The sequence below is a fragment of the Danio rerio genome, chromosome 14 (genome assembly GCF_049306965.1).
Source record: "Danio rerio strain Tuebingen ecotype United States chromosome 14, GRCz12tu, whole genome shotgun sequence".
Classification (NCBI taxonomy): domain Eukaryota; kingdom Metazoa; phylum Chordata; class Actinopteri; order Cypriniformes; family Danionidae; genus Danio; species Danio rerio.
The window spans coordinates 51,036,792-51,061,225 of record NC_133189.1 but is presented as its reverse complement, the minus strand read 5'-3'; the positions used below and the strand labels follow the sequence as shown (position 1 = coordinate 51,061,225).

Sequence of the window (24,434 nt, the reverse complement as noted above, 5' to 3'; positions counted from 1 at the left end):
CACAGTCCAAAGACATGCGATATAGGTGAATTGAATAAACTAAATTGTCTGTAGTGTATGAGTGGGAATGAGTGTGTATGGATGTTTCCCAGTGATGGGTTGCAGCTAGAAGGGCATCCGCTACGTAAAACAGATGCTGGATTAGTTGGTGATTCATTCCACTGTGGCAACCCCTGATCAATAAAGGGACTAAGCCGAAAAGAAAATGAATGAATGATAATGCACTATGGGTAAATTGACTGTGTAAAGTTTCTGAGCAACACTGCCATCTACTGGCGGAGTGTTATTTTGAGCAAGTAAAACTAAAGGAAGAAATAAGATCCACAAGCCTTTATTTTCTAAGTCTTCACACAACTTTGAAACCTTCAAAACAATTCAGCAAACATCACACCACCAGCATCAAAGAGTGAACACTAGATTAATTCAGCTCAAATCATGAAAGATACAAATAAACACACATGAGTTGTAAAGGAATTAAACTAGTGTGTGAGATTAGCTGATGTCTAATCATTTCCCCCACACAGGTAGAGCAGAGCCTTCTGGTAATCTCCATCAGTGTCTTCCTGAAAACACACACAAAAGCACATGCTGAGGTGAGTCTGTGTGTGTTAGAGATAGATAGAGAGAGAGAGAGAGAGAGAGAGAGAATGTGTGTGTGAGAGACAGGTGAGAAGCAGCCTGAATGTTTGTGTGTGCGTACATATGTGTATGTGTGAGTTTGTGTGTATGTTTTTTTTTTAATGGTGTACATGTGTGTGTGTGTGTGTGTGTGTGTGTGTGTTCTTGCCTGTATGGTGCCGTAGAGTGAATCTCCATATTTCTTCTTGTAAGCAGCTCTGATGTCCAGCATGTCCCTTTCACTCCTGGACACCATGATGCGTATGAGAGTCTCGTCGTCAGTGCCGGCACGCTGTAAACAAACCACACACATCATCATCATCATCATCATGCAGAACAACACTTTCACTTAACTTAGCGAATGATCTCCTTCATGGATGAGTTAATATAAGATGGAAATAAAGCTTCGTACCCGCATGGACTCTCGAAGGCATTCAGCGAAATAAGCCGGCACACTTTTGGCACACTTCACTACGGTGAGAGAGAGAGAGAAAGATTCACTCTTCCCAATGTCATTCTTAACTGTTATTTGTTAATAATGACCATAAGCAGGGTTTTGTCAGGTTTTATGCAAACCTATTTCACGAGTTCACACTTACAGATGTTTAAGAATAAAGCGTATTTGGCGAGCTGTCCAGGGAGAGGGCTCTGAGCTCGAGGAAGACACCCCAACTCCTGTTATTCCCTTATGCTGAGTTCAGACTGCATGATTTTCAAAGCAGTGTGAAAACATCTGTGACACGACTACATGACTATCTGGGCTAGCGTTTCGTCGCTGCTTTGTTTACACTGCAAGATGGATCGGCGACAGGGACTTTCACATTGCATGACTTTACTATAGGAAGAATCGCCGACAACTTCGTCCAAACTACGTCTCACAGCCAAAAACACGTAGTATATCTTTTGTTATTAACTACATAACGAGAAAGAAGCCTTTAATGGGGTACATGTACATGTTTGCTCACCTGGGTTTAAAGGGAATTAGCCATTTCTCCTCAACGTTGATAATAAACTAATTTCTTTCTGTATGAAACGTCAAACAGACACGGTTGATCCTGAGTCCTGTCAAACCTCCACTAGTTTTTCCTCCATTTCATGGGTCCAAATAAACCGAAAATGAGCGCTTTTAACTTCTCCCCCAGCCTCCTGCTGGCCTGCAGCAGGTATACACACACGCACACACCAGTGAATGCTGCTCTCTCATTGGCTGTAGGCGATCGCTGATGTTATTTTCAGTCAAAACTCAATTCACACGGCATGATTTGAATCGCCGACAGCTCCAGACATTTAACATGCCAAATATCTCACAGGCATCAACGACTCATCGGCGATTCTCTCAGATCGCGTCTTTGATAGTTCATACTGTGTGATTGTCACTCACGTGCACGAGCAGCGATTTGCCTGTGATTTCAGGCATTTGTCGGCGATTTCTCAAAACCTGTCGGCGAGCCAAAATCGGGGCTAAAACCACGCAGTCTGAACTAGGCATTATCGGGGAAGAAAGAGAAGTCGGGGTTCGAGCAAAGTGTCTAGCCCGGCCCTAGAAAGCTCCCCCCGGGTAGATAAGGCTTAAGAGGTGATGTGTCGGGGTGGTGGAGGGATGCTAAAGTCGTGAGATAATACAGGTAGGTCAACTTTTGGTATTTATAGAGGTTTGGTCTAATACTGAAAGGATAATAGAATGATTGTCAATGATGTATGTTGCAACACAAGCTCATTCTGAAAACGCAGTCCCGTGAACGTTTCTGGAGACCGCGAATTATGTTGCTGGAGGTAAGTATGGCTGACTGCATTTCATTTTTTTTAAACATACGCTATGGGGCAGTATGATGCCGTTCCTTTTCGGTCAGCATACCGGCTGACTGCTTACCAAGCGGCAGCTAGCTCTCTGCAACTCTCACATGGTCGCCCACTGAAGCTAAGCAGGGCTGCGCCCGGTCAGTACCTGGATGGGAGACCACATGGGAACGCTAGGTTGCTGCCGGAAATGGTGTTAGTGAGGCCAGCAGGGGGCGCCCAACCTGCGGTCTGTGTGGGTCCTAATGCCCCAGTATAGTGATGGGGACGCTATACTGCTCAGTGAGCGCCGTCTTTCGGATGAGACGTTAAACCGAGGTCCCGACTCTCTGTGGTCGTTAAAAATCCCAGGATGTCCTTCGAAAAAGAGTAGGGGTTTAACCCCGGCATCCTGGCCAAATTTGCCAACTGGCCTTTGTCCATCATGGCCTCCTAACCATCCCCATATTCCAATTGGCTTCATCACTGTCTCCTCTCCACCAATCAGCTGGTGTGTGGTGTGCGGTCTAGCGAAAAATGGTTGCCGTCGCGTCATCCAGGTGGATGCTGCACACTGGTGGTAGATGAGGAGATCCCCCCCATTGTGTAAAGCGCTTTGAGTGCCCAGAAAAGCGCTATATAAATGTAAGGAATTATTATTATTATTACCAACGTGTGGAGGGCTTTCCTGCCGCAACCAGTTTGTCCAGTTAGCTCATCGTAGACTTGAAACACAGAGAGAAGTTGACCACGACGCTAGGGTTCGAGTCCGGGGAAGATCAGTTCCAGAAATCAAGACAAAAACAGAATCCAAAAAATAAAATTAATGAGTGAATAAGAATGTGGTAAAATCCGAAAACATGGTAAAAATCAGACGAGGGCTTTTCTTTTTCTGGAAGGCTTTTGTAAACCGTCGGTTGGGTTTAGGTTTAAGTTCGGTTTAAGGTCGGTTGAGTTTAATAAGTGGGTGGGCGGGTCAATTAATAAAATTGGTTCGGTTTAGAGAAGGAAGAGGGTGGGACAGTCGATTGGTCGGCCGGTCAGTCAGTCATTCAGTCAGACAGACAGTCGGTCAGCAGCGACCTCTGGTGGGTTTATGCAAGAACAGCGAGTGCGAACGGCACTCATGAGAGAAATTTGAGATATGAAAAAGTGCAATCAGTGGCCTCTCGTGGATTTGTGAAAACAAAAACTGCAAAAATCCGTACCTCCCAAGACGTATTTTGAGGTCTCCAGAAACTTCCACCGGACTACGTTTTTAAAATGAGCCTGGATAGGTATTTTGAATTGCTGAAACATCTGCGTGTGCTCCTCCCGACATTTGTTTATAAAACATCACTTAAAGGATCACACTTTTTTTGTAAATCAGCTAATTTTACAACTCCCCAAGAGTTAAAGGTGCTGTATGTAAGTTTTTTTCTCGCGTATAAAAATACCATAATGTTTGCAGATATTTAAGAAACATGATTAGTGAACATTCGTTTTAATCTGAAAAACAATGCTGAAGTCAGATATTCTACTTTGAAAATGTGTTTTACATGAATGCTTTTCTTTTTTTTTTTAAATCCGATTCATTGAATCATCAAAGAAATATTTGAAAGATTAATCAATTATTAAAATAATCGTTAGTTGCAGACCTAATCATACTATCAGCAATAATATGAAAAATGCAGATACTGATGTGTTTTTTTTCTGAGAGCAAAATCATTAAATACTGACAAAAATCTGTACAAAATGTCAGATGTGCTTTGGGAAACATGCTGAAGCACTTAAGAGGTGGACAGCCACACATCTCCGTACCCACAGCCAGCAGCAGGGCTTCCAGGTTTCCAGTGCACTCTTCTTTTAAGCTCTCCTCGATGTCACAGCCGGCAATCTTTTTGTAGGCTTCAAACACTGAAACCGAAACAGCGCAAGCCATTAGGACGCCACATCTGAATGCATCAAGAGCCTTTGAACACACATATCCAAAAACACACACCTTTCCTCAGGTGCTCGGCGCTCCTGTTGCCCAGTATATTAATGAACTTGTCCTCGTCCGTGCCGAATTTCTCCTCTCCGGCAGCAAACAGCTCCTGAAACACGATCGACCGACACACACTTCTAAAGTTCGCAACCTAAACCTGCAGGATCAAGTTTCGTCTATTACAGGTTCACGCACTAGTCCATTGATTAGTCTAATAGTGCTGTGAAAATATATAACAATGCATTCAAAGTGATAACAGACAAAGCTGATCACTTTAAATGTTCATTTCATAATTAATAAGGGGCTTAGTCCATTTATCTATCAGGGGTCGCCACAGCAGAATGAACCGCCAACTATTGCAGCATATGTTTTCTTGCTGCAAACCAACAGCTTTGCCATATCGGCCCTGATTCGGTCTTACAGCTTAGCACAGGGATGTCAAACTCAATTCCTAAAGGGCCGCAGCTCTGCACAGTTTAGTTCCAACCCTAATTAAACACACCTGATCAAACTAATTGAGTCCTTCAGGCTTGTTTGAAACCTACCAGTAAAGCTGCGATCACACTATAGTTTGATAATGCGAAAATAGTGTTAGCACGGTGGCTCAGTGGTTAGCACTGTTGCCTTACACCAAGAAGGATGCTGGTTTGAGTCCAGTTGGCATTTCTGTGTGGAGTTTGCATGTTCTTCCCATGTTCTTCCGGGTGCTCCGGTTTTCCCCACAGTCCAAAGACATGCACTATAGGTGAATTGAATAAACTAAACTGGCCGTAGTGTATGTGACTGTGTATGGGTGTTTCCCAGTACTGGGTTGCAGCTGGAAGGGAATCCACTGTGTAAAACATATGCCGGAATAGTTAGTGGTTCATTCCGCTGTGGTGACCCCTGATAAACCAGAGACTAAGCTAAAGGAAAATGGATAAATGAATGTTTTCGAGTGCTTAATGTCACCACTTAAAATCCTTCAAACAATTTCTGCTCTGTGTTTAAATGTGAGGTTTATTTATCTTTTATTTATTATTTGTAATGTAACAAAAATATGTTATAATTACTATAATAATACCACACTAAAAAGATCTAAACACTAAATCCTTCAAAGAAACAGAAACAAACTTGACCTTTGCATCTTTCTCCACTCGGCTCTCGTCCACTCCCTCCTCTCGGCCCGCCTGTGTTTAGAGACAGAAACAAAACCAGGGGTCATTCGAGAAACATCAGCCTTCCTCCATCACCACATATGCTCAGACAGACGTGGAATTTTCCCCTAACACAGTAAACTGCATGATTAAATTACACACATTTTACCCCCGAGAACAATTTAATCTCCTCCACAGCATTAACTCAAGAGCTGTTTTAATTACTTAAGGATGACTTCACCGCTGCTCATGTTATCATTAGGGAGCTGCACCTTTTTTTTAAGTGTCTTCTTCTTACTAGCCAACAATATGGTTGAACTGTACATCACAGTATGAGAAATTTAATACACTGCTAATGATATATATATATAGGTCAGAAATGAGATGTAAAAATGTTGTTTAAAAATTACATATCTAAATTCTACAACAGTGTTTAAATTTATTTTATAATAAAATTTTATAAAGGTATAAATAACAAATTTATTATTGCAGTTTAAAAGAAGAGTTTTATAATTTGACATTTTAATACGGGGCATCATGGTGGCGCAGTGGGTAACATGATCACCTCACACCAAGAAGGTCACTGGTTCGAGCCCCGGATAGATAGATAGACAGACAGACAGACAGACAGACAGACAGACAGATAGATAGATAGATAGATAGATAGATAGATAGATAGATAGATAGATAGATAGATAGATAGATAGATAGATAGATAGATAGATAGATAGATAGATAGATAGATAGTACAGACGGAGATGAATGGATGGATGGATACAGACAGATAGGTGCAGACAGACAGACAGACGAACGGACGGAATCTATCTATCTATCCATGCGTCTGTCTGTCTGTCTGTCTATCTATCTATCTATCTATCTATCTATCTATCTATCTATCTGTCTGTCCGTCCGTCCGTCCGTCCATCCATCCATCCATCCATCCATCCATCTATCTATCTATCCGTCTGTCCGTCTATCTGTCTGTTAGTATCCATGCGTCTGTCTGTCTGTCTGTCTGTCTGTCTCTCTATCTATCTATCTATCTATCTATCTATCTATCTATCTATCTATCTATCTATCTATCTATCTATCTATCTGTCTATCTGTCCATCTGTCCGTCTATCCGTCTATCCGTCTATCCGTCTATCTGTCCATCTGTCCATCTGTCTATCTGTCTATCTGTCCATCTGTCCATCTGTCCATCTGTCTGTCTGTCTGTCTATCTGTCTATCTATCCATCTGTCTATCTGTCTATCTATCTATCTATCTATCTATCTATCTATCTATCTATCTATCTATCTATCTATCTATCTATCTATCTATCTATCTGTCCATCTCTCCATCTATCCATCTATCCATCTGTCTATCTGTCTATCTGTCTATCTGTCCATCTATCTATCTATCTATCTATCTATCTATCTATATATCTATCTATCTATCTATCTATCTATCTATCTATCTATCTATCTATCTATCTATCTGTCCATCTATCCATCTATCCATCTGTCTATCTGTCTATCTGTCTATCTGTCCATCTATCTGTCTATCTATCTATCTATCTATCTATCTATCTATCTATCTATCTATCTATCTATCTATCTATCTATCTATCTATCTATCTATCTATCTATCTGTCCATCTGTCCATCTATCCATCTATCCATCTGTCTATCTGTCTATCTGTCTATCTGTCCATCTATCTATCTATCTATCTATCTATCTATCTATCTATCTATCTATCTATCTATCTATCTATCTATCTATCTATCTATCTATCTATCTATCTATCTATCTATCTATCTATCTATCTATCTATCTATCTATCTATCTGTCTATCTGTCCATCTATCCATCTATCCATCTGTCTATCTGTCTATCTGTCCATCTATCTATCTATCTATCTATCTATCTATCTATCTATCTATCTATCTATCTATCTATCTATCTATCTATCTATCTATCTATCTATCTATCTATCTATCTGTCTATCTGTCTATCTGTCCATTTATCTATCTATCTATCTATCTATCTATCTATCTATCTATCTATCTATCTATCTATCTATCTATCTATCTATCTATCTATCTATCTATCTATCTATCTATCTATCTATCTATCTGTCTATCTGTCCATTTATCTATCTATCTATCTATCTATCTATCTATCTATCTATCTATCTATCTATCTATCTATCTATCTATCTATCTATCTATCTATCTATCTATCTATCTATCTATCTATCTATCTATCTATCTGTCTATCTGTCCATTTATCTATCTATCCATCTATCTATCTGTCCATCTATCTATCTATCTATCCATCCATCCATCCATCCATCCATCCATCCATCCATCCATCCATCCATCCATCCATCCATCCATCCATCYATCYATCYATCTATCTATCTATCTATCTATCTATCTATCTATCTATCTATCTATCTATCTATCTATCTATCTATCTATCTATCTATCTATCTATCTATCTATCTATCTATCTATCTATCTATCTATCTATCTATCTATCTATCTATCTTTAGGCTGCTCCATTTGATTTAACCCAAATCCCCATTGTGTGTTTTACCTGTACGAGTATCACCAGCATCTTCTGGTAGTGTCCTGACGTGTCACCCATGATATCTTTCTCCAGTTTTCCTCCATGTTCTAGGTCAAGACACATGAGAAGGGCTTATTGACCGTTCACACTTATCTCAACAACTCCTGCTTATTGCTCTCAACTGGGGCTAATTGGAAAGGATCAGTTTTAACGCTGACCTTTATGATCGAGTCCTCTCAAATATCTCTATCAGGTGTCACCCATGCCTTACTGAGCTCCGTACAGACAAGGATAGATGTTTACCAACAAAACAATCATTCCTTAACATATGACCCACATAAAATATCTGATTTATGGTAATATTTGCAAATTATTTGAATGACACAATTTTGGGCGTCACAGTGAGTAGCACGATCATCTCACAGCAAGAAAGTCACTGGTTTAAGCCTCGGCTCGGTCAGATGGCATTTCTGTGCGGAGTTTGCATGTTTTCCCCATGTTTACGTGGGTTTCCTCCAGGTGCTCCAGTTTCCCCCCACAAGTCCAAAGACATGCAGTACATGTGAATTTGGTAAGCTAAATTGTTCGTAGTGTATGAATGTAAATGAGTATGAATGGATGTTTCCCAGTGATGGGTTACAGCTGAAAGGGTATCTGCTGCGTAAAACATATGCTGGATAAGTTGGCAGTGCATTCCGCTGTGGCGACCCCAGATTAATAAGGGGACTAAGCCGAAAAGAAAATAAATGACTGAATGACACAATTTCATATTTGGATTTCACATATACACCAACTGGCCACTTTATTAGGTACACCTGTCCAACTGCTCGTTAACGCAAATTTCTAATCAGCCAATCACATGGCAGCAACTGAATGCATTTAGGCATGTAGACATGGTCAAGACGATTTGCTGCAGTTCAAAGCGAGCATCAGAATGGGGAAGAAAGGGGATTTAAGTGACTTTGAACGTGGCATAGTTGTTGGTGCCAGACTGGCTGGTCTGAGTATTTCAGAAACTGCTCATCTACTGGGTTTTTCACACACAACCATCTCTAGGGTTTACAGAGAATGGTCTGAAAAAGAGGAACTATCCAGTGCGTGGCAGTTCTGTGGGTGCAAATGCCTTGTTGATGCCAGAGGTCAGAGGAGAATGGCCAGACTGGTTTGAGCAGATAGAAAGGCAACAGAAACTCAAATAAGCACTCGTCACAACTGAGGTCTGCAGAAGAGTATCTCTGAAAGCACAACACGTCCAACCTTGAGGCGGATGGGCTACAGCAGCAGAAAACCACACCGGGTGCCACTTCTGTCAGCTAAGAACAGGGAACTGAGACTACAACTTGTACAGGCTCAGCAAAATTGGACAATAGAAGATTAGAGAAATGTTGCCTGGTCTGATGAGTCTCGATTTCTGCTGTGACATTCAGATGGTAGGGTCAGAATATGACATCAACAACATGAAAGTATGGATCCATCCTGCATTGTATCAATGGTTCAGGCTGCTGGTGGTGTAATGCTGTGAGGGATATTTTCTTGGCACACTTTGGGCTCATTAGTACCAACTGAGCATCGTGTCAACGCCACAGCCTACCTGAGTACTGTTGCTGACCATGTATATACCTTTGAAACTACAGTGTACCCATCTTCAAATGGCTACTTCCAGCAGGATAACACACCATGTCATAAAGCACGAATCATCTCAGACTGGTTTTTTGAACATGACAATGAGTTCACTGTACTCAAATGGCCTCCACAGTCACCAGACCTCAATCCAATAGAGAAGCCAACAAATCTGCAGCAACTACGTAATGCTATCATGTCAATAAGGAATTTTCCAGTACCTTGTTGAATCTATGATATGAAGGATTAAGGCAGCTCTAAAGGAAAAAGGAAGTCCAACCCGGTACAAGTAAGGTGTACCTAATAAAGTGGCCGGTGAGTATATGTTCAATATATTAGCTGTAATGTTGTTTTCATATATGCACATATATCGTATATTTGAACATATGTGTACATATTTTAAATTACAATGGTTGAAAATCTATTTATAATGGCCATTTTTTGCAATATTTGGAAATATACGTTGCATAAATGACAATTTATGTAAAATCCAAACATGATCTTTTATGTCATTAGCATATTCCTAAATATAAATGGACTCTGCCATGCAATAATTACAAAATTTTAGCCTAATTATGTGGCTGCACAATGAATATTACCTTTCTTATAAGCTTTGACAATCTCTTTAATCTCTTCACATGTCCTGGACGCAAGGATCTCGATTAATACTTGATCCTCTGTACCCACTCCCTGTGACGAAATGCAGAATTAAAAAGATAAACAATCTGAGATGAGATTGGCTCAGGTTTATCATAATGGACATTGTGATGGCAGTCACTTCTTTGTGTATTTTAATTATACTCAGTTGCTGATGGATGAAAGTATGTTTGCGATTACCTTGATAGCCTTATGGAGTTCATTTGCATCATATATTGTTGGTGGAGCCATGAGGGCCACAATCAGATCCTCCAGCTTCCCTCCAAGCTCAGATCGGAGGTCTTTTACCAAATCCTGTAGATACGGATGAGACAAAATACATGCAAGGTGGATGTGGAGATTGTTCAGGACTATAATTATTTGGGTGTGTATATTGACAATAAGCTGGACTGGTCCAAGAACTCTCTGGTCACATATAAGAAGGGTCAAAGTAGGCTGTATTTCCTACGTAAACTCCGATCTTTTAGAGTCTGCAACACCATGTTGCGTATGTTCTATGAGTCTGTAGTGGCCAGTGCCATTTTCTATGCCAGGGGTTCCCAAACTTTTCAGCCCGCGACCCCCAAAATAACAATGCCAGTGACTCGCGACCCCCAATATCCTCTGAGGTGGTTATAAATACAGAAACCTTGCAAGCAATGACGCAGACACACCAATTAAATTTGTGTCAGTGCTTTAAATGTGCCAGAAAGTATAACCTGATGTTATAAAATCAAAACGCATCTGACGCTATTGCTGCCTTTAATATAATGTAATTACCCCTGGGGTCGCAATCCAATAGAACTAGTAACTATAAGCTACTATATAGTATATATTAACTATAAACGACTATTTTTATTTTCAGTATGGTTATGGATAAAATATGTTAATTCTTATGGTTTAATAAAAATAAATAGATTTTTGGAAATCACCAGGCGACCCCTCTTCATTGCCCCGCGACCCCTTGGGGGGTCCCGACCCCCACTTTGAGAACCACTGTTCTATGCTGTGGTGTGCTGGGGTGGTAGTGTAAAAGTGGCAGATATGAAGAGATTTAACAAATTGATTAGGAAAGCTGGCTCTGTGGTGGGTGAGGAATTGGACAATATGGAAACTGTGGCCGAAAAGAGAACATTGTGCAGACTTCGGTCAATTATGCACAATGCAGATCATCCTCTTCATAATGTGGTTGACGAGCTGAGAAGTACCTTTAGTCACAGACTTACCAGCTTAAAGTGTTCCACTGAACGCCACAGAAAATCCTTCCTTCCCACTGCTATCAGACTTCATAACGTCTCCCTCAGTCACTTACCCTTACAGTAATCTATGCTATACCTTGCTGCTCGTGCCATATATTACTTATTACGGGTTTTAGTGTGTGGAAGTCTGTGCATTATGTTTTATGATGTGCAATAATCTACTAGGTGCAATATTTGTACGTTTTTTTTACTGGGTCTTAAATATTTTTAGTGCAATATCATTGTTTTTTAAATGAGTGCTGAGTCACTTTACTACTGAAATATTTTATGTGTAATTGTTTTATGTGTAATATTATAGGTTTTGGTTAATATTATCTTCATTACTTGATATATGACTTAATAGTATTAGTTACCACTAATTCTTTTAAGTGTAATATCTTGTATAATAGTTTGTATACTTATGTATTGTGGCTGTTTTCTTTTATAGATTGGTTGGATTTATGTGACTTATTTCACTTATTTAATTTATTTATTTTGTCTTGTGGTTTTGTGTTTCTGTGTTTTGTGTGTTATGGCAGTCATTACATAAGCAATTTCCTGCGGGATCAATAAAGTTTTCTAAGTCTAAGGCCCCGTTTACACTAGTGCGTTTTAGTTTTAAAACGGCGTTGTAGAATGAAAACGATCTGCGTCCACACTCGCGTTTTACCCAGCGTTTCTGAACTGCTCTCCGTCCACACCAAAACGCTGAAAACGCACATCACGTGACCACACACACACTCTCGGGCAAGCGCTCCAGCATTTCTACCCAGACGAGAGCTCTGCTAGTCGGACTGCTCATCAAGCATCTCCCGCTGGATCTAATCTCACTATATTTGCTAAACGTGATATTTCATTCATGTTGTTGTCTTTATCTAACGACATAGGCCAATTCCCTGACTTTGGTCATTGGAATCTATTAAGTTACTTGTTCACGGGTAACATGTTTTGGTTAAGTGCAAAGTTAATGATTAATCCAGGTACATTGACTGATCGCTTGCCTTTATTTCCTACAATGTATAAACTTATTGTATGTTATACTTTTATAATTATCGATTATTAAAACTGATATTCAGCAAAAGAGAGGGTGCGTTTCGTATTTTCACTGAAATTTAAAGGAGGCAGTTGTTATAGGCTCCGTTTTGTTATAAATATCCACACAGTGAAGATGACGCTCATATATGCAGCACGACGCTTCAACATTTCTGCTGTCTGTTAAGTTGCTAATATTAAAATGAAAATAGGCAGTTCCTTAAATCATGTTTACATTTTATTGTTGAGAAAGTGAAACAACGTAGCCAAGGTGATGTGAATGAAGTTATAAAGTACACTGTTCCCTTTGAAGATTTACCCGTGTCCTCGGTATGTTTTCCATATCAAACTGAGAAGGGGGAGACTGCAGCCTTGATCAAACTTGGGAAGTCTTAACTTACAAGAAGAGGATGCGAGACTGAACTGTGTGTGGGCTACTTAATATTGAGGAAAAGCCCCAATCAGATAGGCAAACGTTTGCAGCCCCGCCTCCGTTTTCAGATGTCTCCGTCTTTCCCCATCCACACTGAGACGGAGCAGCAGCGTTTTAGAATGAAAACGGCCTCTCCAGCGTTTTCAAAACGCTCCGTTTTCGGCGCTCGAGAATTCCGGCGTAGTGTGGACGGATGGCGTAACCGTAGCAAAACTTATGCGTTTTCAAACTAAAACGCACTAGTGTAAACGGGGCCTAAGAAAATACAATGCCCATTAAACTGTGATGCTCATTACAATTTTAACAGCATGTCAGCACTGAGTTATCTCCACATCAATAAGTAGATGATCATATGTGCAGAATAATAGTCCAGAAATGAAGCATCTAGATATGGTGTACATTTATGCCACTTTTTTTTAGCAGTGCTATAATTGCAAAAGTATTTTCCCATTCATTTTTCTTATAGGGAGATCTTTCTTAATCATTTTAAAGGGGACCTATTATGCAAAATCACTTTTATAAGAGGTTTAAACACAGTTGTGTGGCAACAGTGTGTGAATATAGCCAGCCTCTAATGGTAAACATGTATTAATTCTACTTTTTATAACCAGACTTGATAAAAACAGTCTGCAGAAACACTTTGATTGACATTCTCCATTTGCATGTGTCACCAGAGGGTGAAAACCCCGCCCATTGGTGATGATTTGTCACTCATTAACATAAACAGCCCTGATTGAGAAGCAGCCATCTGCCATTAGAGATTTGAATTTGCCACTATGCTGACACATAGATTTTGTAGCCCCGCCCTATTTTTAAAAAAAGCACAATCTCATTTGCATTTAAAGCGACAATCACTAAAACGACACAATTTGAATCAAAGCCTAAAAGGGTCAGTTTCAAAGAGTTATAAAACATTATGTGTGTGGTATTTCGAGATGAAACCTCACATACACACTCTAGAAACATCAAAGACATTTTATATCTTGTAAAAAGGGGAATAATAGGTGCCTTTAAGGCATGAACCAAACCAGCAACTACGATGAGAATCACAACACTCTGATTTAAAGCAAAGAAGAGTATGGAAATAAGGCAAAAAGACAAAGGTGCATGACTGCATGCTCAATGGATTTAAACATGGAAAGAACTACAATCCCACCAAACCAAATTATGATAGGAGACATATTTATTTAATGCATCCATAAACAATATATTTTGCATTTTTTAAAAGAATATGCATAAATATATAAGTATTTTGATTACGTTTTTTTATTTGTGGTGCTTCGTGGGAGTGGGCAGAGATATGAATTGTGGAATTTTCTGTATACAGCTTAATGGGTAATGTAGTTTTCTGCACGTGCACATTCTTAAGAAACAGCAAAAAGCTTTAGAAAATTATGTCAGTACACGGGCAATTCCTTCGTTTTCAGCTTAGTCTCTTTTTTATCAGGGGTCACCACAGTGGAATGAACCGCCAAAACCCTATTTACTGTGCACAAATATTGTCAAAAGTATGAAAAATATAGTTCATATTCCTGAAAGCATACACTGAAACAAGGGACGCCCTAATATGGTCACCAAAGGAAAGTCAAGGTCACCTGGTGGTCGTGATTGGTACTGCACCCAACAAAGCTCATTTTTCAACCGAGGCTCTTTCTGAAAATGTAACCCTATATACATTTACGGATAGCACAAAATATGTCCCAGGAGGTACGTTTTTTTGCAGTTTTTGTTTTCGCGAATCCGCCAGAGCCTGCTGTGTATGCTTTTTGAAATCTCACTCATGCCATTCGCAAATGCTGTTCTTGTGTAAATCCACCAGAGGCCGCTGACGACTGACTGAGCGATCGACTGACCCACCCTCCTCCTTCCCTAAACACAACAAATAGTGTTTTCAGAAGCATCGATTGACCCGTCGACTCACTTCCCTAAACCCAACCGATAGTTTAAAAAAAAAAAAAATCAAGAAGATAAAAGCCTTCGTCTGATTTTCTCTACATTTTCAGATTTTACTATATTTTCACCCTGTTATTTACTTGTTTATTTTATTTCTTTGGATTCTGTTTTTGTCTTACCGGCTTTCTGGAATCGTTCTTCACCAGACTCAAACCCTGTTATTGTGGTCAACTTCTCTCTGCGTCTCAAGACCACCGATGTACATGGCGAGATAACTGGACAAACTGTTAACAGCGGTAAAGCTGCCATTACGGAGGTAATCGGTCAGCTGGTAGCATTTGTTTTAAAGACGAAATGCAACCATACATACTTCTTGATGAATCACGATCTCCGGAAATGTGTATAGGGCTACGTTTTCAGAATGAGCATATGTTGTCATTTTTTGTGGTATTAACTTCAAATTTGGAATATTATTTGATCAGGTGTTTGGCTTTGATGCTACGTCAATTTTAGGCAAAATCAGTTTTTTTATAAAATATATTTCATACAATATAATCAAATGCGCATTTATTGTTTTAGTATTTTAAAATATTAGGCACATTACACATGTCTTCCACTTTTTTAACCTTTTTAAATTCAATTTAAAATCGTATGCCGTTATAAAATGAGACCAAGCTTAAATCTTTGCAGTAAGCCATTGAAGAATAGTAAACATTTAGGTTGAGCATGCTATTTTCATATCTTTGTCTAAGTGGTTGTGACAGTTAAGGGATTAAATAAAACTAAAAGGTCCTGTTTGACTCTAATTTAAATAATGAAGAGTTTAATTTCTACTGTCTATGTGTCAATATTTATGTGGATGTGTGGATATTTAATCAAGTAATTAAAATACTTATTAATTAACGAAAGTTACTTTTCAGACAAAGTTGGAAAAGTAATTTAAATACAATCGTAAGAATGGGCGGCGTTGTGGCGCATTGGGTAGCACGATCGCCTCACAGTAAGAAGGTCGCTGGTTCGATCCTCGGCTGGGTCATTTGGCATTTCTGAGTTTGCATGTTCTCCCTGTGTTGGCGTGGGTTTTCTCCGGGTGCTCTGGTTTCCCCCACAGTCCAAAGACATGCGGTACAGGTGAATTGAATAAGCTAAATTGTCCATTGTGTATGTTTGTGAATGAGTGTGTATAGGAGTTTCCCAGTGATGGGTTGCAGCTGGAAGGGCATCCTCTGCGTAAAACATATACTGAATTAGTTGGCGGTTTATTCCGCTGTGGCAACCCCTGATTAATAAAGGGACTAAGCCGAAAAGAAAATAAATGAATGAATTGTAATAATTAGTAATGAACTGCTTTTCTAAAGTAACTTAGCCAACACTGTTTGGGACGTGACAATAATTTACATTCAGAAAACATATTATTCCTGGTCCAACACAAGATAATAATCTAATACCCCTACTCACCTTTCCGAAAGCTTTTTTATAAGCTGCTTTTATTTCCTGTCTCTGGTCATTAGACCGAGCTGCCAGTAACATGAGGATAGTGTCTTCATCAGTGCCTGAAAACAAAGCATCCGCATCAGCTCAGACAAGACGACAAAAGTGACAAATTTTCTCCAAGTTAAATGAGGATGTCTAACATTGTGTAAACGTTACCACAATTTCCAGACACATTATCGAGATTACTAATAATACCTATACTAATACTAATAAAATGCCCATTTCATTGACCAATGTATTTGGTTTAATGACCAAAAGAACATTATTGTGCCTCTATTTCCATTACTATTTTTTATTTTATGTATTTAATTTGAGATTTACTTCCAAGTGTGCTTAAAGGGTGAGTGCCTTATTTTATTTTGTATGTCTTTTCTCCTATGGTTGAGAGAGGAAGCTCAGGGAAGTTTATGTTGTTGATTTTCATCTTTGATTTTTTTTTGCATTAGGTAAGCTAGTCCTTTGTTTAAGTTGTTTTAGGCTATACTCACTCAGTTTGATGTCTAGTTTCTGTTAAAGTTCCTATTTTTCAATTTAATAAATTCACATTTTTATTTTTTCCAAACTCTGTGTGCTGACTCTTCACTCTGGAGCTGAGGATTTAAGTGTGTTCTTCACGTTTCTTTTTTTATCAGTTCTAATTCAATATTATTTACCAAATTTTCTTTGTTACACCTTTTAAACAAAAAAACCTGGGACCCTATCATACACCCGGCGCAATGCGGTGCAAGGCATGACACAATTGTTGTTTGCTCGTTTCAGCTCGGCACAAGAGTCGTTTTGATGTTTTGCAGCACGCTGTTTAAATAGCAAATGCATTTGCGCTCATATGTGCGCCCATAGGCGTTCTGGTCTAAAAAAGGAGTTGTGTTAAGGCGCATTGCTATTCTGAGGAACTAAAATAGATTGTTTAATAGACCAGATCAAAGCAGGTCTATAGTCAAGCGCAGAGCGTGTTAGTTGTGTGCCTGACTTAAACATTGCTTAATACACAAAGGATGTACAGCAGTACGCAAATATCTTTACAAGTGAAAAAGAATTAAAGGATTAAAATATTACAAAAATTATCATTTTCTAGCCTACATGAATAGAAAAACCACTGCCTCCATGCCTTCTTCATCTCGAGGGGCTTTTTTCAGTTTATTCATGACAATTTGCTTTTGTATAATGTTATTATTAGTAGTAGTATTATTTATTATATGCATATTTATATTTGTTTTATTAGAAAACAAGCTTAGATTTGTCCTCCTGTCAGGTTTTAGACCATATGGGGCACAGCATGTGGATTTGAAAATAATTTAGGTTTTTGAACACACTTCGTTATTATTGCTCATTTATTCGTTTGCTGGAAATTAGAACTGAATTTTACAATTTTGAAACAAATCTTTGAGCTTAACAAACAAAATGAATTATGTATAGGCTAATGGATGTCTGTGTGTTCAACACATTTCCCTTATCAACGAGAGTGAAAGTGAAAGTAAACAATTTTGAGGCTCATTCTCTCATTCTCACTCTGCATTTGCTCTGTTGAACTGTTTTCTGGCTAGTGAAGCGCTCAGTTATTCCACTTACAAAGTCCGCCATTTAAATAGCAAATGTGCTATGGCGCAATGCATAAAGGGAATGGGAGATGAGACTCTGATTGGTTTATTCTCAAAACATACCCAGAACTCATTAAAACAAAAAGGAAACAAAAAGGCTCAACCCTGTTAGACCATGCGCCATGGCGCAAAGCAGATTTTTCCACTCTTAAAATAGCAAAAGTGGATTCAGACACGCCCTTAATGCTTTTGCGCTCTGCGCTTTGGGCTTTGTGCCTGGATTGTCAAAATAGAGCCCCTAGACTTTAAAAAGGTTATAACAAAAACAAACAACAAAAAATAGCAATATTTCTTCAACTTTCAAAGTCCTACCGATGCCTTTCATGGCCTTGCGCAGAACTTCGGCATCATGCTTTGCATTGAAGTGCACAAAGGGTTTCACACTGCCTCGACTTGCCTGGGGGAAAAAACACAACAAATCAATATACTACAACATATAATTTAATAGAGGCTGACAACTGGTTGTGTTCTTTGCAACTAAAATAAATAATGCGTCAAGGTAACTATCAGGGCTGCACTTTTTCCATATAACCAGTTGTGTTTCTCTTTTCGTGCTTCTTGCAAAGTAACTAGTAAAAAATTTGCTGTTAGAAATATTTATTATATTTAAACGAGTTGAAAATAAATCTTGAAAACAGCACTTGGGAAGTATTATAAAAATAATTAAAATTTCCAATCATTTTGACTCCAACTGTATTTATTTTTGTACGAACTATCCCTTTAAGTGTTGGCATGGTGATTGTTGTCATGGAGGTTAAGGGGACGGATGACTGGGTTACAGCAGATGCAACCTGTATCAGATCAGACTCAGGAAACCCACAGAATCGGTCACTTATTACCATCCCACAAACGGCAAGAACCAAGCACATACTGTAGTAGTGCATCTACAGGGATTAGCCATGCCTGGGCTGGCCTGGCATATCATGTGTTGTTTCTTTAAAGTTTAATGACATGACACGGACAGTTTTACAAGCTGACATGATTCTCAAATGCAATCCAGTGTTGTTTTTGCACTGCATTATGCTGATATTCAATCATTTCATATATATTATAATAATAAACATGCTTGATACTGATATTGTAGTCACTTCAAATTAAAGAGAACAATGTTTAATTAAAGGCAGCACAATGGCGCAGTGGGTAGCACAATCGCCTCACAGCAAGAAGGTCTCTGGTTCGAGCCCCGGCTGGATCAGTTGGCATCTCTGTGTGGAGTTTGCATGTTCTCCCTGTGCTCGCTTGGGTTTCCTCCGGGTCCTCTGGTTTCACCCACAGTCCAAAGACATTTAGTATATAGGTGAGGGATTAATTGAGTAAACTAAATTGGCTGTATGTGTGTGAATGAGTTGTATGGGGGTTTCCCAGTACTGTGTTGCAGTTGGAAGGGCATCCGCTGTGTAAAACATATGCTGGATAAGTTGGTGGTTCATTCTGCTGTAGTGACCTGATGAATAAAGGGACTGAGCCGAAGGAAAATAAATGAATGAATGACACAATTTCATATTTGGATTTCACATGCACACTCACCGGCCACTTTATTAGGTACACCTGAACAACTACTTGCTAACGCATATTTCTAATCAGCCAATCACTTGGTAGCAATGCATTTAGGCATGTAGACATGGTCAAGACGATCTGCTGCAGTTCAAACCGAGCATCAGAATAACTTATCTAAAAGACGAGAAAGCATTTATCTAGAATATGCCTAAATCTCACTGTGTTGATATCAAGGCATGCATTCATTCATTTTCTTTTTGGTTTAGTCCCTTTATTAATCTGGGGTCGCCACAGCGGAATGAACCAATTCACCTATTGTGCATGTCTTTGGACTTGTGGGGGAAACCGGAGCACCTGGAGAAAACCCACACGAACACGGCGAGAACATGCAAACTCCACACAGAAATGCCAACTGACCCAGCCGAGCCTCGAACCAGCGACCTTCTTGCTGTGAGGCGATCGTGCTACCCACTGCACCACCAAAAAGTTAATATGATTCAACAAAAAAATTAAGGCAGCAATCATTTTTACAGTGTATATACAATAAAGCAATACACAAGTACATTTTGTTATTATACCTATTAAAGTAATAACTTTCGCTCTATATTTTGGTGATAACAGTATATATCATGATAAAAGCTTCAGCGATTAATCTCAAACAAGACATTTTACACTGGCAAAAGCCAACGCTGTATTGTAGAAAGCATAAGATACTGTTTTTGGCATTGAATTGAACTGAGGGTCTTAGGGTTAACTGATCCCTCACCTTCAACCTGAACTTGAACCTTAAACCCAAACCTTATCCTTCGCTCATCAACCTGAGCTGCAATCCTGGTCTATCTTTAATCAGTCGTGTATGGATTACAGATAGTCTGTGTGTATAAAGGGTTACCAGAAAGATTACAATCACAGGGTTAACAGGAATTGTGGATTTGGTTGTTTTCTACCTGCTAAAGGTCATCCTAGAGACCTGAGGGATCACGAAAGGGCATTTATTGGAAACAGTTTACAGAATTATTGAATCATATTACCTGTCTGAGAATTTTTCGATGTTTTCTAAACAATAACGATGAAAAAACTGAGGCATTACATGCATGGCATTTTTATTCTCAAACACCTGCGCTGGCTACTGATGTTTATTGATAATGTTTGTTTGACATTTTTCCATTTCAGCACAGGAATGAAAATTGCAAGATTTTTTTTTTTTTTTTTTTGCTTTTAAAACTGTTACAGAAATATTTTGCCCTGTAAACTATAAAACAAGCAACAGCTTTTTCTGATACAATATTATAATATTTGGCAAAAAGTAAAAGTTGCATATTATTGCTTTTGACCCCGTTTGCAGGGACTAAAGTAACACAAGTGTGCGTCAAAAGTAACAACAATATTTGCTTGATTTTCTGGCTTAATCTTGTTTATTTTAAAAATATCTGACTATGACCTTATTAATAATCACTGCAAACATATTTTGTTCTTTATTTTTGCAAAAAAAAATAAAAAATTAAACAGCATTTTCATTTTAAATTTCAGCTCCATCAAATGTTTCAAAAGTTCAGAGACCCAGATGGGATGTGATGGTGCGGGAAAAAAAATAGGTGGAAGATAAAAAATTGGTGGGAGAAAAAAACAGTGATGGGAAAGTATATATATATATATATATTTTTTACAATTTTGCGTTCCCTCGCAAAACAGTTTTTCCACAAACACTTCCTGTTCACTTCATACACGTCAACCCTCCCTTTTTTTTGCCAAGATTCTCCTGTATTTTACTATTCTATCCCACTATCATCCTATCATTAAGTATTTCCACATATTTCTCATATATTTTTAATCTTGAAATCACGCCGAAATTAACATAAAAATATCAGCATTCACTTTCTTTCCATTAAAGCTTTGTCGATCGTCGCCCTTCCTATGCAACCTCTGAATCAGCGAATGAATGTATAAGTGCTGATTTACAGACGCGCTTCGTATTATAAAATGATCCCAGATCAGCTTCTGTACACACCATTTACAGTGGAGCAAAAGTGCAGGGTGTTCGGAAGCTGATCAGGGATCAGTTAATCATAAGAAGTGTGTCCATCACTCCGCGCTTATACATTCCTTCGCTGATTCAGAGGTTGCATAGGAAGGGCGATGGTTGACGCACAGCTAAATGAATAGAAAGTTAATGCAGACATTTTGATGGTAATTTCAGCGTGCTTTCAAGATTAAAAATATATCAGAAATATGTCAAAATACTTAATGAAAGGATGATAGCGGGATAGAATAGTAAAATATGGGCGAATCCTGGCAAAAACGTGAGGGTTGACATGTATGAAGTGAACAGTGTTCGTGGAAAAACGACGAGACAGGAGTTTTTGCGAACGCAAAATATCTTTGTGAGGGAACATAAAAATGCTAAAAATATTTATATATTATTATAATATATAATATTATATTATGTAATATTATAATATATTATATAAAATACAAAAAATCACTTTTTTTTCTCCCACCCAGATTTTTTTTATTCCACCTATTTTTTTCCCTCACCATCATGTCCCTTCCGGGTCTCCGTACAAAAGCATACTAACAATGTTAACATTTTCTACAGTTTTTGAATATTTTTTTATATTATTTTCAATATGCATTAATTTTATAAAACATCTCAATCCAAACACTGCAAATTCTAATGTGAAATTGAAAACTAAGGTTTGTCTATTAGCAGTGGGACATGAATAACAGTGTTACTTTCATCCACACCGGAACTTTTGCCATTTAACCCTGATTTACTTTTAAACTGAACAACTCAGACATTGCAAACTCAAGCATGCGCTATTGCACTAAATAACCTGTAGATTGATCAATAGTGTGAAACATATTGAATAAATGTCAGTATTTGACGTCATTATGACGGTAGTTTAAGATGATGGATCGACGTTGGATTTTGGTCACTTTACATGACAACCTAAATCAACCAAATGTCAACGCCATTTGACCGTTATTGGACGTCAAAATAAAGTTGTCATTAGATGCTGGCTATACATTGAATTCTGGTCACCTGACATCATGTCCTAAATTAAACCTAAAATAAATGTCTTATGACAGGCTCTTTTATGTTGGATTCTTCTATACAAACACAATGTTTCTCCCCATAAACAAATAATATAGAATAATAAAACTGTCAGAGATAAGTACAAATCAATTTCCTATGATAACTGGGTTAAAAAAGAGATATTCTATTGGTCTCGCAGTTATTAAACAATGAAGGATATTTACTGACTTATACTGAATTTTTAGAGAAGTTTAGTTTTCCAGTGCCTCCACAAGATTATAGTACAGTAAATGATGCAATACCAGCAGGCCTGGCGAGACTTTTGCAGGGTTACAGTGAACCAAATAAACAGTTAAAATGAGATTTTATTAGATGGTGTTGAAATCAAAGATAGAAAATGTAATAATACATTTCTTAGATGTTTGATTCAATATCCTACAAATTTTAGACAAAAGTATTTTTGGAATAACCAATTTGAGAATATCAATCAGAACTTGATCTGGACTTATAACAACAAATAATGTGTCACTAATAAAGTCAGTGAAATCTACTTTAAAATTATACATAAAATATATCCAATCAGCCAGTTTCTCAAGAGATATAGAGTTGATCTTTCTGAATCTTGTGTTTTTTGCAGAATGGGTGTTGAAAATCATCATCATCATCATCATCATCATAATAATAATAATAATAATAATACATTTTATTTGTAATGCGCTTTTCTTAAACTCAAAGCGCTACAAGGCAAAATACTAACAATACAAGGCAAGCAGAAACAGCACAACAATAAAAAGATGCAATAAAACAATAAGAATATGAAGCATAAGATAGAATAAAAAGACCGTTGAGTCTGTATTCGTTTTTTGATTGTATGTATGTTAAATATTTCTGGTTTGATGTTGAATGTGTATTTAATATACTGAGTGGTCATAGAATTAATATAAGAGATGTCATATTTTATGTAGATGAAAAAGGTATGGATAAGAATCTCCTGTTTATGTTAAATCTTTTGAGATTATTAAGCAAGTTTCATATACACAAGTGTAAATGGTCGGAGAGGAAGCCTAGCATCTTCCATTTCAAGGCTGATTTAAAAGTTTATTTTGAAACTCAATAAGGACTTTCAAGTCATAACCAAACTGTGAATATACACCAAAAACTAAACTCCTCTACTCTATGGTAATTGTTATTTATACCCGTTCTTTTTTTTCTCTCCTTCTTTCTTTCTTTTTGTTATTTTGCTAACAGATTTTATGCTAAAATGTGAATATCCTATTGATTTGTTACGCATTTGACTGAAAGTGCTCAGCAAATACAATAAATAAAAAAGCTACAAATGAATACATAAATAAATAAAAAATATTAATGTCTTATGGCATTGTTTGCCTGCTGGGTTGTTTAATAAACCTATATAAAAGACAAAAAAACAAGTCTAAAGTCAACCCTACAGAATAACACAAAACGAAGCCCTACATGAACCTAAAGGCAAAGGTAAAATAAATTATAAATGTTTTTATACACAAAAACAGGACAGAAATATGGGATAAATGCGGTTTATCACTTACCATGTGTACAGATGCAGGCAGCACTGTGTGAACTTCTGTAAAAGAAAGAGCAAACACGTTTATTATTATTATTATTATTATTATTGTTATTATTATTATTATTATTATTATTATTATTATTATTATTATTATTATCAGGCAAATTCAGAAATGCGTTACGCGGTTAAGCAGAAAAAAACAACTATTTATTCGCTAAATGATTGACTCTGAGTTTACAACCCCTGTCTTTTAATCCTTTAAACTACTACGTTTCAGCAGATAATTTAGCGAGGATAGGGGATGTACAATACCTGTTGATGTTTTCTGTCACCTGTAATCGAGAGGTCAGACTTCTGCCAGTG

General features: G+C 37.9%; 1 protein-coding gene across 2 annotated transcripts; it reads right to left on the bottom strand.

The window, feature by feature from the left end:
- Nucleotides 1–315: 315 nt before the first annotated feature.
- On the bottom strand, nucleotides 316–24,433 carry anxa5a (annexin A5a). Of its 2 annotated transcripts, NM_001113582.1 has the most exon segments (13): nucleotides 316–563; nucleotides 788–910; nucleotides 1,031–1,089; nucleotides 4,195–4,290; nucleotides 4,376–4,469; nucleotides 5,479–5,529; nucleotides 8,078–8,157; nucleotides 10,270–10,360; nucleotides 10,508–10,621; nucleotides 16,361–16,455; nucleotides 18,307–18,391; nucleotides 24,094–24,128; nucleotides 24,384–24,414. In NM_001113582.1, coding segments are annotated over 12 exon segments (951 nt in total). In that variant the 5' UTR covers nucleotides 24,097–24,128; nucleotides 24,384–24,414; the 3' UTR covers nucleotides 316–503.
- Nucleotide 24,434: the final 1 nt, after the last annotated feature.